Here is a 16,915-nt window from a genome sequence, read left to right as displayed (position 1 = left end):
CATGTACCTTGCCGCGGCGAATATTTTTAAAAAAATCAACACCAACTCGCCGCGGCGAGGTATTCCACAACGGGACAATTATACTGTTGTTTAATATCTGGCCGGGCGAATAGATAACGTGGCCGCGGCGAGTGAGGCGAACAAAAAAACTCTAGTTCACCGCGGCAACGTGTATCGTTAGCCGCGGCGAATATTTCCACAACGGGACATTTGTCCCGTTGTGTAATATTTCGCCGCGGCGAACGATACACGATGCCGTGGCGAACTAAAAAAATTCGTGCAATTTTTCCACAACGGGATAGTCCCGTTGTGGAATCATGGAAATTTCTACAACGGAATTTGTCCCGTTGTGGAATCATTACTTTTCCACAACGGGACGAGTACCGTTGTGGAATCATTCCACAGCAGAGGATTCCACAACGGTACAGAACCGTTGTGGAATCTTTCCACAACGGTTCTGTACCGTTGTGGAATCCCTAATTTGTAGTAGTGCTCCAACTCTCTATGTCTCATAACCAGACATCATAGGTTCTCCTAACAATCATACTGAGATCAATAGCCCTTTTGATACTTATATTGTGAATATACTATTTTAAGCAAACCATGAAGAGTTTGTTCATGCAAATCTATATTTGACTCTTCATTTGTTGTTAGGTTTGTTTAAGGACTAAAGACTAAGGTTTATCATAAAGCTTCAAACAAACATGGAAGAATGAATGAAAGTTTCAACTTTTTATTAATTATTCAGCAATTACAAGCAAAAGTCTTTGTGAGATTTTATTACATCAAATGCATATAAGTAATATATACTACTCTTCTTGTGGGCATCAAAGCCAACAAATAGACCGAACGTGACTCAATTGTTCTTTCAAGACTTCTACCGTCTCCACAGTCTCATCACCTTCATCGTGTCTGACCGCGACATCTGATTCATTAGCAATTTCTGGTGCAGATTTGTGGAATATGGTGCACACGGAGCTCAACTTTAGTAGCGTATATCACCCGCAAAACAGATGGACAAACGGAAGTAGTCAATCGCTCCCTTGGAAACCTCTTTCTCTTCCTTGTAGGTGACCACCCGAACAGCTGGGAAAAGAGCTAAGCTGAATTTTTCCACAACCACGCCACCAACTGGAGCACAGGTTTCAGCCCCTTCCAAGTTCCAAGTCGTTTATTCGGCACTATTGCGTGGACCGCTTAACCTCATTCCCTTTCTTAGCTTCTTCTCCTACGTCTACTTTAAGAATCTCTTTGTTCAATCTTGAGGGAAAGTATTAGAAAGTTTTTTTTAAATTTTTTTTTTTTGTATCATAAGTGAATCGTTTAGTTTTTGCAATAACCTTGTACAGATGATAGTTAGTTACAACTAACCCAATTAACTTCCTTTCCCGCTCTATCATTTGTACTGTCTAATTTGTGAACTCTTTCATTTCCGAGCTATATGTACTGTTTCATTTATCCCCGATCAATCTTGATCCACAAAAACACTCTCATCTTTCTCGCTCATTTGATCGTATTAATAAACGACTTGATGGTGTAAGAAATATGCTTCGGCAAAACAGCTACATGAAATACCAGTAATTATGTCAATACAACACAAGTAGATAGACATGTCAACTTCATTTTCACCACATGATATTTAAATATAGCTAACAGCAAAGCATGATCCACACCAACTCTCTCAACACACAACAAAGCAGAATACATACATGCAAGCACTAGCACACATGACGCACCATCATCACCATAGTGATATGATGATGACGCCATCTTATTCAACCACACACATATACATGGCTTATATTACATACATTGGAAGGATCTTGAAGTTGGAGTTGGGCGTCTAGTTGTGAGGCAGTGCATCAACGGCCTCACCTTTGTAGCTGCAGCACCTGGAACACCCGTTTCCATAGTAGCTCCTCCGGCAGCAACCGTAGTAGCAACCCCCGCGCCGCCCGCCACCGCCCCGACCATACCTGCCACCCCGTCTTCCACCGCCAGGGTAACCACCCCCGGGATATCCTCCGCCAGGGTAACCACCCCCGGGATATCCTCCGCCAGGATAACCACCCCCGGGATATCCTCCGCCAGGGTAGCCACCGAATTGGTCGGTCACACCATTTTTCTCTGATTTGTCAGTAGTCTCTGCTGCAGATATGAAATACGCATAAGCAAGGTGTATTATTATAATTTTGCGAATTGTGTGTGGTTTTTGTTTTTTCATTATAATTTTGATATGTAATCTACTTCTTTTGCTTTAAGACAGGAGTAAGGAATTTGGGGTTTTTTTTAGACAAAAAAATACAATATATATCATTCTCCTAAGGATAATGTATATTTTCTTTTTTATCGTATGATCACTTGCTGGAAGGATACCGTCTTTGACATTTAATAAAGAAATATATTTACGTTTGTACCGGTGGAAAGCAACCAAATATCGATATAACGGTCGACTATTTTTTTAATATTAATCATATATATGCATATATGTATATTATATACACATGTAAACGTAGTCGTATATAGACATATACAGAATAATAACACGGACCTTGTTTCCTGTCAACGGTAGTCTCAGCAAGGTCTCTAGCTGAAACCTCTGAGGAGATGAGAAAAGCAAGCGCGAGCAAAAGACCTGCAAGCAGGAAAATCTTAGATGTTAGAGAAGTGTCCACGTTGGATAAGCCACCTCAGCACGCCAGTGGAGTCAGTTAAGCCAGCTGGATTCTGTTACGGTCAATCAATAGTTGACTGAAGAGAATGAATGTAGACTGTATATATAAACCCATTTACAGACGATGTAATTATTCAATTGATTCAGAAATACAGAGATCACAATAGAGAGTTCTTATTCCTCTCTAGATCCAAACACATTTCCGCATTTCTTCTTGGTATCAGAGCACTTCAATGGCGATCGATTCGTCCGATTCGGCTTCATCGTCACTTGGAAATCCTCTTGTTCGTCAAGCTTCGTCTCCATTTGCGTCATCACTGAGCACTGGAGTTTCCGTCAAGCTAGACAAAGACAACTACCTCATTTGGAGATCTCAAGTGCTTCCAGCCATTAGAGGTCATAATCTTCAAGGAATAATCCTCGGAACTAAGGTGTGTCCTCCAGAGTTCTTCGTCATCACTGATGAGCAAGGAAAAAGCAAGTTGAGACTCCGAATCCAGAGTTCGAGATCTGGAATCGTGAAGATCAACTTCTACTCAGTTGGATACTCTCTTCTTTGACAATTTCAATTCTCCGAAATGTCACTCGAATCGACACAGCCAGAGGCGTGTGGCTAGCTCTAGAGAAGTTGTTTGTAGTAAAGTCCAAGGCAAGACTCATGCCTTTGAAGATTCAATTGCAAACGACGTTGAAAGGAGCGATGTCGATCTCAGACTACTTCTCGAAGATGGAGGGAATAGCAGATCAGCTGTTTCTGGCTGGCGAGGTTCTCTCCGAATCAGATCTGATCACGGCGATTCTGACTGGTCTTCCGGCAGAGTATGACGTCACTGTAGGGCTCGTCAACAATCGACTTCAGATGTCTGAGATTCAAGGCTTTGAGATCTCTATTAAGGAGATTCAAGCTATGGCTCTTGCGCAAGAAATGAGAATTGAGCAACAAAACTCAGTTGCCTTAATAGATTCAAGCCAATCAATGGCAAATTTCACAGAAAATCGATCTGGTGGTTCTCGTGGACGAGGAAGAAACGCCTTCCAGCCACGAGGTCGTGGAGGCAGAGGAAGGTCTAATGGAGGTGGACGAGGTACAAACTCCAGGCCAACCTGCCAAATCTGCGGCAAACAAGGTCATACAGCTCTAGCGTGCTGGCATCGCCTTGATGAGAGCTTCACTGGCAGCGATGGATCTCAGGCTCAACAACCACAGAACAAGTCAGCTGCTGCGTTCTTTGCTGGTCCTGAGACTGTTTCAGATCCTTGCTGGTACGCTGATTCTGGCGCTACTGATCATGTGACGGCGGAACTGGAGAATCTGCAGCTCAATAGCGAGTACAGAGGCAAAGGAAAACTCATGGTGGGAGATGGTAAGCAACTGCTGATTACACACACAGGTTCAACTGTCATTCCCATAGATAACCACACCAAGCTAAAAATGAACAACATACTAAGAGTACCTGACATTAAAAAGAACCTCATAAGTATCTCAAAATTGACCTCTGCTGTTTCAGTTGAATTTTACCGTGATTTTTGTGCTGTCAAGGATCTCAAAACAGGGAGGCATCTTCTTCAAGGGGAGCATAGGAATGGTCTATATCTGTTGTCACATGGATCCACAAGGAGTGATGAGTCTTCCAAGTCTTCTCGTCTTAGTCTCAGTTGTGAGTCAATAAATTCAGTCAGGTCAAATTCTTGTGTCAAGTCAGGACTTTCTTGTAGTGATTCTTTGTTGTATATGTCAAAACGTCCAAAGTGTAAGAGTATGGGTTGTAATTCTGTGATGTCTGTTGTCAATGGTGCCCACAAGAAGAGTTGTAGTCTTTATTTTGTACATTTGATGTAATAAAGTCTCATGAAGACTCTTGCTTCTAATTGCCTATCTATTCATTAATAAACTTGAAACGTTCATTCATTCTTTCTTTGTTTGAAGCTTTATGATAAAACCTTAGTCTTTTAGTCCATAAACAAACTTAACAACTTATGAAGAGACAAATGTAGATTTGCATGAACAAACTCTTCGTAGTTTGCTTAAAACGATATATTCGCAATCTTAGGGTCAAAGGACTATTGACCTCAGTACGATTGTTAGAAGAATCTATGATGTCTGGTTATGAGGCATTGAGAGTTGGGGACTCTATAGTTCTTCTAGGTATCTTCCGAAGATACTGAATTGACCAGTGCACTTCTAGGGACAATATAAGAACAAACCATTTAACCTCTTATGTCTCGAAGTCACTATGTATGAATTGCATCATGCTTACCTTAATCCTGAAATGAGACATGCCATTTCATACCTTAGTATTCTCATTTGAGAAAGTCAAAGTTCGGACTCACTATGTGATTCCGAACAAGGCCTATTGGTGAAGTACTAAGTTGTGAGTCTGTCATGAGTAACTTTGTGAAGTTCTCATAGATATGGAATTCATGTACAAGATTGCTGAAATGCAATGTATGTCACCTCATGCTTTGTTCCTTGGAGTGTGAATAAATGAACTGGCCAGTGTCCAAATTGAGTCCTGACTCTTTTGGATGAAACAATGTGACTTGTTAGCTCCTCGTCAATACATTGTTTCTAACTTATTCACAAGCGACAAAGGAGTTGAGGAAATAACAGCTAGAAGGGTAAAATGGTAATTTAGTAAATCCCGACTAGCTGATGACATTCATGAAGGGTAAACATAGATAATATTCAGTGGATCCGCTCATTATAATTAGGTCGAATTCTTGAGTAGAAAACAAATTCATTTGAACCGAGAGATTTTCAGTGTCAGCTCTTTAGTGGAGTCAGTTGGCATTAAGCTAAACTTGGAAAAGGTTTGTGAACTTTTGAGTCCAAGTGTTTAGCTCAAGCTTTGTTCATTTGGGTCCATGAGGTCACGGTCACGAATCATATCGATAGGAATAGTTAAACTGGAAGCTAAGTCAAAACAAGAACGAAAATAGTCAAAAGGGTATTTTTGTCTTTTGAGACATATGATGAAATGAATGTCAATAAATTTTTTTGACAAGTTCATTTGATGACTTAATGTCACTCGGCCATAACTTAATTATTGGGCCTTGTGAATTAATTTCATTTCATAAGAATTTTATTGAAAATTCTTAATGGGCTTTTCTCATGTTGTCATGAACAAATGAAGAAGCTTCTAGAAGCTCCTTCTAGATGAGAATGGGCGCCCAAATACCTAAGAGAAAGAGAGTTTATTTTGTGCATAAATGTATTTAGATACTTGCCAAAAGAAAAAGAGGAAACAAATTTCCTCCAAGAGGAAAGTGGGAATCGGCCAAATGAGAGACAAGGCAAGGCCTTGAACAAAATAGGAAACAAATCAAGGCTTCTAGAAGCCTTGAGTTGGCCGAGTGTCTCAAAGGGAAAAAAGAGGAAATTGCTCATGAATATGTGATATTCTATAGAAGAGGAATCTACCTTATTGAAGGTGAGACCTCTCCTATAAATAGGAGCCTCATTTCCTCACATTTCATTCATCCTAAGTTTAAGAGATTGAGAGACTCTCTCTCTAGAACTTGGCCGAAAATCCTCTCTCTCTCTCTCTAGTTTATTTTCGATTTTTTCTTGTCTTGGCACCTAGGTCCTCACTCGACCTAGTGTTTAGCTCTGCGACTTCGAGACTTGTTCTTAAGTCGTAGTGTTTAAAAGTGCCCACTCACTGATTCCTTTTTTTCGAGTGATTTAGTGATAGAAACTTTCGTGGTTGCTCGAGGTGCCGAGGAAAGAAAGAGAGACGTGCTGCGAGGGGAGACGAGCGTTGCAAACTTTCCACAAGCTTCTTCAAAGTTCAAGCTTCAAGAAAGGTTAGTAAACTTCTAGCTCATATTGGTTTTTAATTACATGTACTTGCACTTGTCTAGGTTAGTAAAAACTGTTTTACTTGTAAAAGAAATTTTTTAAAAATTCCGCCGCTTACCGAAGCGTTAATTATTTTCTCAAACCCTAGATTGATTCCAACAAATGGTATCAGAGCTATGGTCAAAGATTAGCATGTACATGTTTTTAAAATTATGAGCTTGAAAATCGTTTTCGAAAGTTTACTAATTTTGTGACAAGTTAGAATTGTAATCTTAGATTTTTTTTTTAATGCTCTTGTCTTTAAATTAAAAAGCATGTTGATTTTCTATGAGTTTGGGATGTTTTTAAAACACATTAGAATCAGTTCTAAAAGTTTTTAATTTTTTATATTGAAAAACGTGTTTTAAAGGTTTGAGAAATTTCGGTAAATTTTGTGACTAGTTACTTTGTCTTTCTAGTTTCTTTTATTTACCGTATTCGTTTTATGCTTGTTGTTATTTCTTTTATTCTATGTTATTACCCTGCTAATAAAACACAAATAAAAGCTTTAAACAACATCTTAAAACGTTCCGTTACACTCGATTCTTTTTCGCACTTAAAAAGGACCAAGCTTTAATTTATTTCTTTTTCTTCGAGCTGGAGTAAACCCGCATTAAAAGTGGCATAACTCTCTCCTCAGAAATCTAAATTTAATGATTCTTGAATCAAATTAAAGCTCTGTCTGTCCTCTGTCCAATGCCACCGGTTTCGGCTCAAAAGAACATCGGAGCCGCCAGATATGGCGATTTTACTCCGAGGTGCGCGGCTGTCTGAAACTCCAGTTTTTTTTAGAAATCCGGATTTTCAAACCCTACTACCATGAGTTATAGAACTCTAATGAGAAAATTTTCTTGAGAAAAAATGTTTTTCATATGATTATAAACATGATGTGTAAGATTAAAATGGTTTGATTTTTGAAAGTTTAATTGAAATTGAATTTTTACAAAACTAGTTTGAATTTTGAAAAACCGTTTTCACTTTCAAACTTGAAAATATTTTGTCATCCAAATCAAATAAATTTTCAAAATGTTTTCAAAACTATATCTATATCACATATGTTCAAAATCTATATGCTCTTGAAAATTTGAATGGGAGGTATCCTTGTAGACAAGCCGAAAAATAAAAAGATGTGTAATCTCAAACTTTCAAGTGTTCGAGCGAGTTGAAGTTCACACTTCCCTCACGCACTTTCCCGAAATAGAAAATAGGAAAAGATCGAGTATGTACCTTGTGCCTTTATGCACTAATACTGCTCTGAACATGTCGATCTAGGATTCTCTTCTAGTTGTCCGCTCTGTCGCTCTCTAACTAGGAAATTTGTTTCCGAACTTATAAGAGTCGATGAACCAACTCCAAAAACTAAGTGGGAGGGTTATATTCGTTGTTTGTAACCCGCGATCCCCAACACTAGTGAAAGATGCAATAACGTGGGACAAAGAGCCGCTCTTGCGACCCTCACTTAAATGTGAGTACTCCAAGGCGTTATTGCTTCGATCATTGCTCAATGAGCTACGTCCGAGAGTGATGCAATGATGACAAGGCCTCCCCTTGGGGGATTGTTTTTCAAAGCTGATCTTTTGGACTAAGTGGTTGGTTACACACTTAGGCCCAATCCCTAGTAATCCTCCCTTGAGGCTCTGCGAAAGGATGTGAGTGATCAAACCAATTTAAAAGGTGGCTAGTCAAAATAGATGTATTGACATCTTGGCTTAGCATTAATGATGTGTCATTTACTTATAAATGGAGATTTTTTGCGGCCTTCTCTTGAGGGAGTAAATTATCGTTTGGTTTATAACACCTTTGGATTTTACAAAAGTCTTAATAAAACTTAAATCCTAAACCAAAGACTAATCATAAACTTGTTTCAACTTATATAGGCAATATGTCTCTCAACCCTCTCTCGATCTTTCTTTCCTCGATCAAACTCGAAAACGAAAACTACGTAAATTCGAAACGTAACCTCGACATAATACCTACCGTTAACAAGCACAAATGGGTACTCACCACCCCGTCCTCCTCTAACGAATGATGATTCAACTCAAGAGGACAATGACGCCTTAGCGGCCTGGCTTCGATCCGATGAGATTGTGAGGTGCTATATCTTGGCATCTATGAACAATGTGCTGAAAGAGCAACATCGTGACATCGAGACTGCCGCTGATATGCTCTACAATCTCCTTGAGATGTTTGGAGGGCAAAGGCGTCAAACAAGGCTACAAGCAGTCCGACAGTTTATGAACTGTCGCATGAAGGCTAGGACTCCTGTTAGGGACCATATGATGCTGATCATTAGTTACCTAAATGAAATGGAAATCCTAGGATCTGAGACTGATGGGAAGAATATCATAGATATGATCTTAGAAACTCTCCCCGAGTCTCTTGATACCTTCATGCTGAACTACTCCATTACAAAGCTAAAGTACACTGTTACCGAGCTTATGAAGTAGCTTCACACTGCTATAGGTCTCAATAAGAGAAAGAGGAATCAAGGAGAGGCACATGCTACCGAGCAAAAAGCCTCCGCCTCTGGAACTAAGAAGAGACCTCACAAAGCCGATAAAACGAACTGTCCTGCCTATCTCAAAGCAAAGGAACATAGTATTGTACTAGTTACTGAAGCATGCTTAGTAGCTGGTAATGTATCAACGTGGATTCTTGACTCCGCTGCTACTAACCATATTTGTTGTTCCTTGAATGGTTTCAAGAAAACCAAAAGCTTAGAGGAAGGCGAGTTCTGTTTCAAATGGGGTGATGGGAGCCTGGTGTCCGCGAAGGCTGTGGGATCCGTGACGCTGTCTTTTGAAGACCGCACTTTAAACTTGAATAATGTTTATTTTGTTCCTACCTTTGGGAAGAAATTAATATCCGTTGCTCTTCTTTGTGAGCAAGATTATTGTTTAAAGTTCATTAAAAATGGAATTCGTATTTCGTTTCCTGATAATTCTTTTCTCACTGATGCATGTATGAAGAATGCTCTTTTCTACATCTATCCCACTAAACCTTCTCTTTTAGACACCGAAATAGATAATGATCTAATTAGGGAGCCAAAGAGGATCAAACTTTCTGAATCCTCCGATCTAAGAAAATCAACATACCTCTGGCACTTAAGACTTGGTCATATCAGTCTATATAGGATTAAGAGACTTGTGAGGGATGGTCCACTCCAAGCCTCTGCAATAGGTTCACTACCTACTTGTGAATCCTGTATAGAAGGAAAAATGACTAAGCGACCTTTCTCCGATAAGGGTCGAAGAGCCACTGAGTTGCTGGAACTAATACATTCTGATGTATGTGGTCCGCTCAACCAACAGGCACGTGGAGGATACGAATACTTCGTTACCTTCACTGATGATTACTCAAGATATGGTTTTGTCTATTTGCTCAAACACAAATCCGAGACCTTTAACGTATTTAAGGTCTTTAGGGCTTTAGTGGAAAAGCAAACTGGCAAAGTGATCAAAACCCTTCGATCCGATCGAGGTGGTGAGTATATGTCTGGAGAGTTCGATGACTTTCTTAAAGAAGAAGCTATCGCTTCTCAGCTTACCGCACCTGGCACACCTCAACAAAACGGAGTGTCAGAGAGAAGAAACCGAACTCTTATGGAGATGGTTAGATCAATGATGAGTTACTCATCACTCCCGCTTTCCTTTTGGGGATATGCCCTTGAAACAGCCGCCTATATTCTGAACCAAGTTCCATCCAAAATGGTTCCTGGTACTCCTTATGAACGATGGACTGGCCGTAAAGTGAATATTGGCCGCATCCGAATTTGGGGTTGCCCTGCACACGTGCTGAGGCAAAAGACTAGCAAGTTGGCTAGTAGGTCAGAATTGTGCCTGTTTGTAGGATATCCGAAGGAAACCAAAGGTTTTACTTTCTATAGTCCCGAGGAAGATAAGACTTTCGTTAGCACGAATGCTCGTTTCCTCGAGGAGGACTTTATGAAAGATGCAAAACCTAGAAGCAAAATTGTGCTTGAAGAAAAGTTGGGTGAGGAAGCTTCTACCTCATCTGTAAGAACTGTTCTTACCCCAACGGAAACACAACCTAACTCATCAGAATCTCGTCAAGTAGTACTGACCTGACTATGACGGGATATACCGACTCCGATTTTCAAGCGGATAAGGATTCCAGGAAATCCACTTCGGGATCTGTGTTCATCCTTAATGGTGGAGCTGTTGTGTGGAGAAGTATTAAGCAATCTTGCATTGCTGACTCCACAATGGAAGCAGAATATGTGGCTGCTTGTGAAGCATCCAAAGAGGCTGTATGGCTTAGAAAATTCCTTAAGTATTTGGAAATTGTTCCAAACGTCGACGAGCCCATGACCCTTTATTGTGATAATAGTGGGGCTGTCGCTAACTCAAAGGAACCTCGAAGCCATAAGCGCTCTAAACATATTGAGAGGAAATACCATTTGATTCGAGAGATCGCGCAACGCGGAGACGTGGAGGTGAAGTAGATCTCTGGCAGATCCATTCACCAAGGCCCTAGCGAACATGGTCTTCGACCAACATCGTGAGGGATTAGGCATGAAGGACTACACACACCTTCTTTGAGTCAAGTGGGAGTTTGTTGTCAATGGTGCCCACAAGAAGAGTTGTAGTCTTTATTTTGTACATTTGATGTAATAAAGTCTCATGAAGACTCTTGCTTGTAATTGCCTATCTATTCATTAATAAAGTTGAAACGTTCATTCATTCTTTCTTTGTTTGAAGCTTTATGATAAAACCTTAGTCTTTTAGTCCATAAACAAACTTAACAACTTATGAAGAGACAAATGTAGATTTGCATGAACAAACTCTTCGTAGTTTGCTTAAAACGATATATTCGCAATCTTAGGGTCAAAGGACTATTGACCTCAGTACGATTGTTAGAAGAATCTATGATGTCTGGTTATGAGGCATTGAGAGTTGGGGACTCTATAGTTCTTCTAGGTATCTTCCGAAGATACTGAATTGACCAGTGCACTTCTAGGGACAATATAAGAACAAACCATTTAACCTCTTATGTCTCGAAGTCACTATGTATGAATTGCATCATGCTTACCTTAATCCTGAAATGAGACATGCCATTTCATACCTTAGTATTCTCATTTGAGAAAGTCAAAGTTCGGACTCACTATGTGATTCCGAACAAGGCCTATTGGTGAAGTACTAAGTTGTGAGTCTGTCATGAGTAACTTTGTGAAGTTCTCATAGATATGGAATTCATGTACAAGATTGCTGAAATGCAATGTATGTCACCTCATGCTTTGTTCCTTGGAGTGTGAATAAATGAACTGGCCAGTGTCCAAATTGAGTCCTGACTCTTTTGGATGAAACAATGTGACTTGTTAGCTCCTCGTCAATACATTGTTTCTAACTTATTCACAAGCGACAAAGGAGTTGAGGAAATAACAGCTAGAAGGGTAAAATGGTAATTTAGTAAATCCCGACTAGCTGATGACATTCATGAAGGGTAAACATAGATAATATTCAGTGGATCCGCTCATTATAATTAGGTCGAATTCTTGAGTAGAAAACAAATTCATTTGAACCGAGAGATTTTCAGTGTCAGCTCTTTAGTGGAGTCAGTTTGCATTAAGCTAAACTTGGAAAAGGTTTGTGAACTTTTGAGTCCAAGTGTTTAGCTCAAGCTTTGTTCATTTGGGTCCATGAGGTCACGGTCACGAATCATATCGATAGGAATAGTTAAACTGGAAGCTAAGTCAAAACAAGAACGAAAATAGTCAAAAGGGTATTTTTGTCTTTTGAGACATATGATGAAATGAATGTCAATAAATTTTTTTGACAAGTTCATTTGATGACTTAATGTCACTCGGCCATAACTTAATTATTGGGCCTTGTGAATTAATTTCATTTCATAAGAATTTTATTGAAAATTCTTAATGGGCTTTTCTCATGTTGTCATGAACAAATGAAGAAGCTTCTAGAAGCTCCTTCTAGATGAGAATGGGCGCCCAAATACCTAAGAGAAAGAGAGTTTATTTTGTGCATAAATGTATTTAGATACTTGCCAAAAGAAAAAGAGGAAACAAATTTCCTCCAAGAGGAAAGTGGGAATCGGCCAAGTGAGAGACAAGGCAAGGCCTTGAACAAAATAGGAAACAAATCAAGGCTTCTAGAAGCCTTGAGTTGGCCGAGTGTCTCAAAGGGAAAAAAGAGGAAATTGCTCATGAATATGTGATATTCTATAGAAGAGGAAACTACCTTATTGAAGGTGAGACCTCTCCTATAAATAGGAGCCTCATTTCCTCACATTTCATTCATCCTAAGTTTAAGAGATTGAGAGACTCTCTCTCTAGAACTTGGCCGAAAATCCTCTCTCTCTCTCTAGTTTATTTTCGATTTTTTCTTGTCTTGGCACCTAGGTCCTCACTCGACCTAGTGTTTAGCTCTGCGACTTCGAGACTTGTTCTTAAGTCGTAGTGTTTAAAAGTGCCCACTCACTGATTCCTTCTTTTCGAGTGATTTAGTGATAGAAACTTTCGTGGTTGCTCGAGGTGCCGAGGAAAGAAAGAGAGACGTGCTGCGAGGGGAGACGAGCGTTGCAAACTTTCCACAAGCTTCTTCAAAGTTCAATCTTCAAGAAAGGTTAGTAAACTTCTAGCTCATATTGGTTTTTAATTACATGTACTTGCACTTGTCTAGGTTAGTAAAAACTGTTTTACTTGTAAAAGAAATTTTTTAAAAATTCCGCCGCTTACCGAAGCGTTAATTATTTTCTCAAACCCTAGATTGATTCCAACAGTGTCCTCAGTGTAGTCAGTCCCAAGTTAGTAGGTGTCAAACTGTTGTATGTGGTCCCATAGAGTTTGTAGAGTCAGATAAATTGACAGCCAAAATGTTCTCAAATTGGAACTTATGGCATAGACGTCTTGGTCATACTTCAAATCAAACTGTGCAAAAAATTCTAAATAAATACAATCTCACTATTCCAGTTTCAAAGTCAAACCATGTGTGTGATGCCTGCCAATATGGAAAAAGCCATACTCTACCTTTTGTAAAATCAAACTCCAGGGCCACAAAACCACTAGAACTGATTCACACAGATGTGTGGGGTCCCTCACCTCACATTTCCTCTCATGGATATAAATACTACATACACTTTCTGGATGACCACACAAGATTTACCTGGATATATCCCTTGAGAGTGAAATCTGATGCATTTCCTGTTTTCAAAAACTTCAAAAGATTTGTTGAAAAAGCCTTCAGTTCAAAAATTTTGTGTGTCCAGAGTGACTGGGGTGGTGAGTACCGGAGTTTCAAAAACTTTCTATCTGATCATGGTATCCAAATGAGACATCCCTGCCCTCATGTACATGGCCAAAATGGTAGAGCTGAGCGAAAGCACCGGCATGTTGTTGAGCTTGGCTTGACACTCCTAGCTCAGGCAAAACTTCCATTGACTTTTTGGTGGGATTCTTTTCAAACTGCTGTCTATATAATAAACGTTCTTCCTACCCCAGTCCTCAGTGGTCAGAGTCCTTTTCAGGTCTTATTCAACAAACCCCCTGATTATGAGTTTCTAAAGGTTTTTGGTTGTGCAGTCTTTCCTCACTTGCGTCCTTACAATGCTCACAAACTTGAGTTTAGGTCCACAAAATGTCTTTTCTTGGGTTATAGTCCATCTCACAAGGGATACAAATGTCTATCTGAGTCCGGTCGTGTGTACATAACTCGTAATGTCGTCTTTGATGAAGAGGTCTTTCCCTATAATGAGTTGTTTGGGTCTGAGGCGTGTCCTCCTGTTGATGTCACTCCTGAAATAATTCCTTGGTCTCAGTTCCAGTTGTGTCCTCATCACTCCTCCAGTGGCACAGGTGTGACTATCTCCGACAGTGCTCCTCTTGACCTCTCTACTCATGTACCCTCACCAGACTCTAACCCCACTTCTTTAGACTCAGAAAAGGCCAGTACACCACAGACTACCCTGTCTCAGTCCTTAACCCCTAATCTACCTAGACCCTGCGACCGTGTCCCCAACTCACCTGGTGTTATCTCGCCACTTCCCACGGTGAGTGAGCCGGGCATGCTTCAGCTGCACAGACCACCTGCCACAACTCACTCCCATGCCATGACCACTCGGTCCAAGTCTGGAGTGTTCAAGCCCAAGGCTCTGGTTGTTGTGGACCGGCATCCAATGGCCTTTGATCCTGGCCCGTCAGAACCTCATTCAGTGGCACATGCTCTTACTGATGCTAAGTGGCTGGGTGCTATGAAAGCTGAGTTGCTTGCTCTCCACAGAAATGAGACTTGGGATCTAATTCCATTCTCTCCAACGTTCAATGTTGTTGGAAATAAATGGGTTTACAAGCTCAAATATGGTCCGGATGGTAATGTGAACAGGTACAAGGCACGCCTCGTTGCCAAAGGCTATACACAGACCCCCGTCATTGATTTCTCAGAGACTTTTAGTCCTGTGGTCAAACCTTGTACAGTGAGGATTGTACTGACACTTGCCGTTCACAATGCATGGCGTGTGAGACAGCTTGATGTTGACAATGCGTTTCTGAATGGGGTCTTGACTGAAGATGTCTACATGTGGCAACCTGAGGGGTTCACTGATCCATGTCGACCTCACCATGTTTGCAAGCTCAAAAAGGCGTTGTATGGTCTAAAGCAAGCCCCGCGAGCCTGGTTTGAGCGTCTCCGGACTGTGCTCCTTGACTGGAATTTCGTGAACTCCAAGTCTGACACATCGTTATTCATTTTCCGTGCACAAGGGGTCATCATCTTGTTCCTTGTCTATGTTGACGACATCCTTGTGACGGGAAATGATGACGTAGTCGTCACCGCTCTAATCACCAGGCTACACAGTACCTTCTCCCTCAAGCAACTGGGCGATTTACATTATTTCCTCGGTGTTGAGGCGTTTCGCGATGAGTCTGGTCTGTACCTCTCTCAGTCGAAGTATGTTGCCGATCTGTTGAAGAAGGCACGAATGACTACTGCCAAACCCTGCTCTACACCCTCAGCTCCAGGCCACACGTTGTCCAAGGTCGAGGGGGAGCCAATGGATGATCCAGCACAATACCGGAGTGTGATTGGTGCTCTCCAATACTTGACTCTCACCAGACCAGATATCGCGTATATAGTAAACAAGCTGAGCCAATTCCTGCAAAGCCCCACTGAGGTTCATTGGCTCGCTTGTAAACGGGTACTAAGGTATCTCAAGGGCACCATCACACATGGTATTCACCTCCGGCCAGCACCAGTCTTGTCACTCACGTGTTTTGCTGATGCGGACTATGCTAGTTGTCCAGACAACCGACGATCCACGAGCGCCTACTGTGTATTCCTTGGTGGATGCCTAGTGTCTTGGAGCTCAAGAAAACAGCATGTGGTCGCTCGGTCTAGCACGGAGGCAGAGTATCGCGCCCTTGCACACGTTGCAGCTGAGATATTGTGGATAAAGTCACTGCTGAGTGAGCTTCACGTTAAGCTACCAAGACTGCCCATATTGTGGTGTGACAACATGGGTGCAGCTTCACTTGCAGCGAATCCAGTGGCTCATGCTAGAACAAAACACATCGAAATAGATGTGCATTTTGTGCGTGATATGGTGATCAGAAAAGAGGTTGAAATTCGCTATGTCCCAACGCTGGAACAGACAGCTGATGTCTTGACCAAAGGCTTGTCAGTGAAGCGATTTGGCAAGTTGAAAGACAAGCTCACGGTGAAGGAGTCCCCCTTTCGCTTGAGGGGGAGTGTTAGAGAAGTGTCCACGTTGGATAAGCCACCTCAGCACGCCAGTGGAGTCAGTTAAGCCAGCTGGATTCTGTTACGGTCAATCAATAGTTGACTGAAGAGAATGAATGTAGACTGTATATATAAACCCATTTACAGACGATGTAATTATTCAATTGATTCAGAAATACAGAGATCACAATAGAGAGTTCTTATTCCTCTCTAGATCCAAACACATTTCCGCATTTCTTCTTTAGAAGTCATTTTTTTTATATGTTTTTTCTTGCAACTACAAACTGCTCTTATTACGAGAGGACTGAAAAACAGATATCGGGGTAACTATATTTATAGCTTGGTATGGGCATAATTTGCAAGTTGAGAAATAAGTAAGCCCACCGTTGGTTGGGCGTTGGACCATTTGTTTCACTATTTATTATATCAACCACCAATAGTTTAAGCTATATGCAAAAATATATGGCACTCAAGCTGATTGCCATCGACTGAGTGACACCAAATTAATCTTAGTTGCAGCAATAGACTGGATGTATTTGGATCTCTAATATATATATATGTCCACTAATTAACTTAACTAAATACAGATGACTTTTTATCAATGTCTATTGATCACTTTTCACGAAATATAACTTCATATAAAAAATCAGAATATATGTCGTGTATCTAGGTAATATAGATCTTTTCACGAAA

The 16,915-nt window shown here is 40.7% G+C and overlaps 1 protein-coding gene across 2 annotated transcripts; it reads right to left on the bottom strand.

Annotated features, from left to right (window-relative positions):
• Positions 1-1,442: 1,442 nt before the first annotated feature.
• LOC149378765 (glycine-rich protein-like) lies at positions 1,443-16,522 on the bottom strand. Of its 2 annotated transcripts, none has more exons than XM_089603735.1 (3): positions 16,469-16,522; positions 2,552-2,657; positions 1,443-2,148 (listed from the first exon to the last, which is right to left on the bottom strand). In XM_089603735.1, exons 1-3 carry the CDS (start codon positions 16,472-16,474, stop codon positions 1,844-1,846), a joined length of 417 nt encoding a protein of 138 aa, XP_089459861.1. In that variant the 5' UTR covers positions 16,475-16,522; the 3' UTR covers positions 1,443-1,843. The 2 variants fall into 2 exon arrangements, with proteins under 2 accessions (XP_089459861.1, XP_089459862.1); XM_089603736.1 differs by having other exon boundaries at positions 1,443-2,145.
• Between the last annotated feature and the right edge of the window lie 393 nt (positions 16,523-16,915).

This window comes from Urtica dioica, chromosome 12, assembly GCF_054948205.1.
Source record: "Urtica dioica subsp. dioica isolate 48M chromosome 12, U.dioica_male_clone48M_v1_H2, whole genome shotgun sequence".
NCBI lineage: Eukaryota > Viridiplantae > Streptophyta > Magnoliopsida > Rosales > Urticaceae > Urtica > Urtica dioica.
Note: the sequence above shows the minus strand (reverse complement) of the source record. Positions and strands in the feature narration are given on the sequence as shown.

Excerpts from the sequence above, each read along its gene's own strand:
- LOC149378765 (XM_089603735.1), bottom strand. Across the intron at positions 2,149-2,551 it reads TACCGTTGACAGGAAACAAG|CAGAGACTACTGACAAATCA; the intron begins GTCCGTGTTATT and ends TCATATCTGCAG.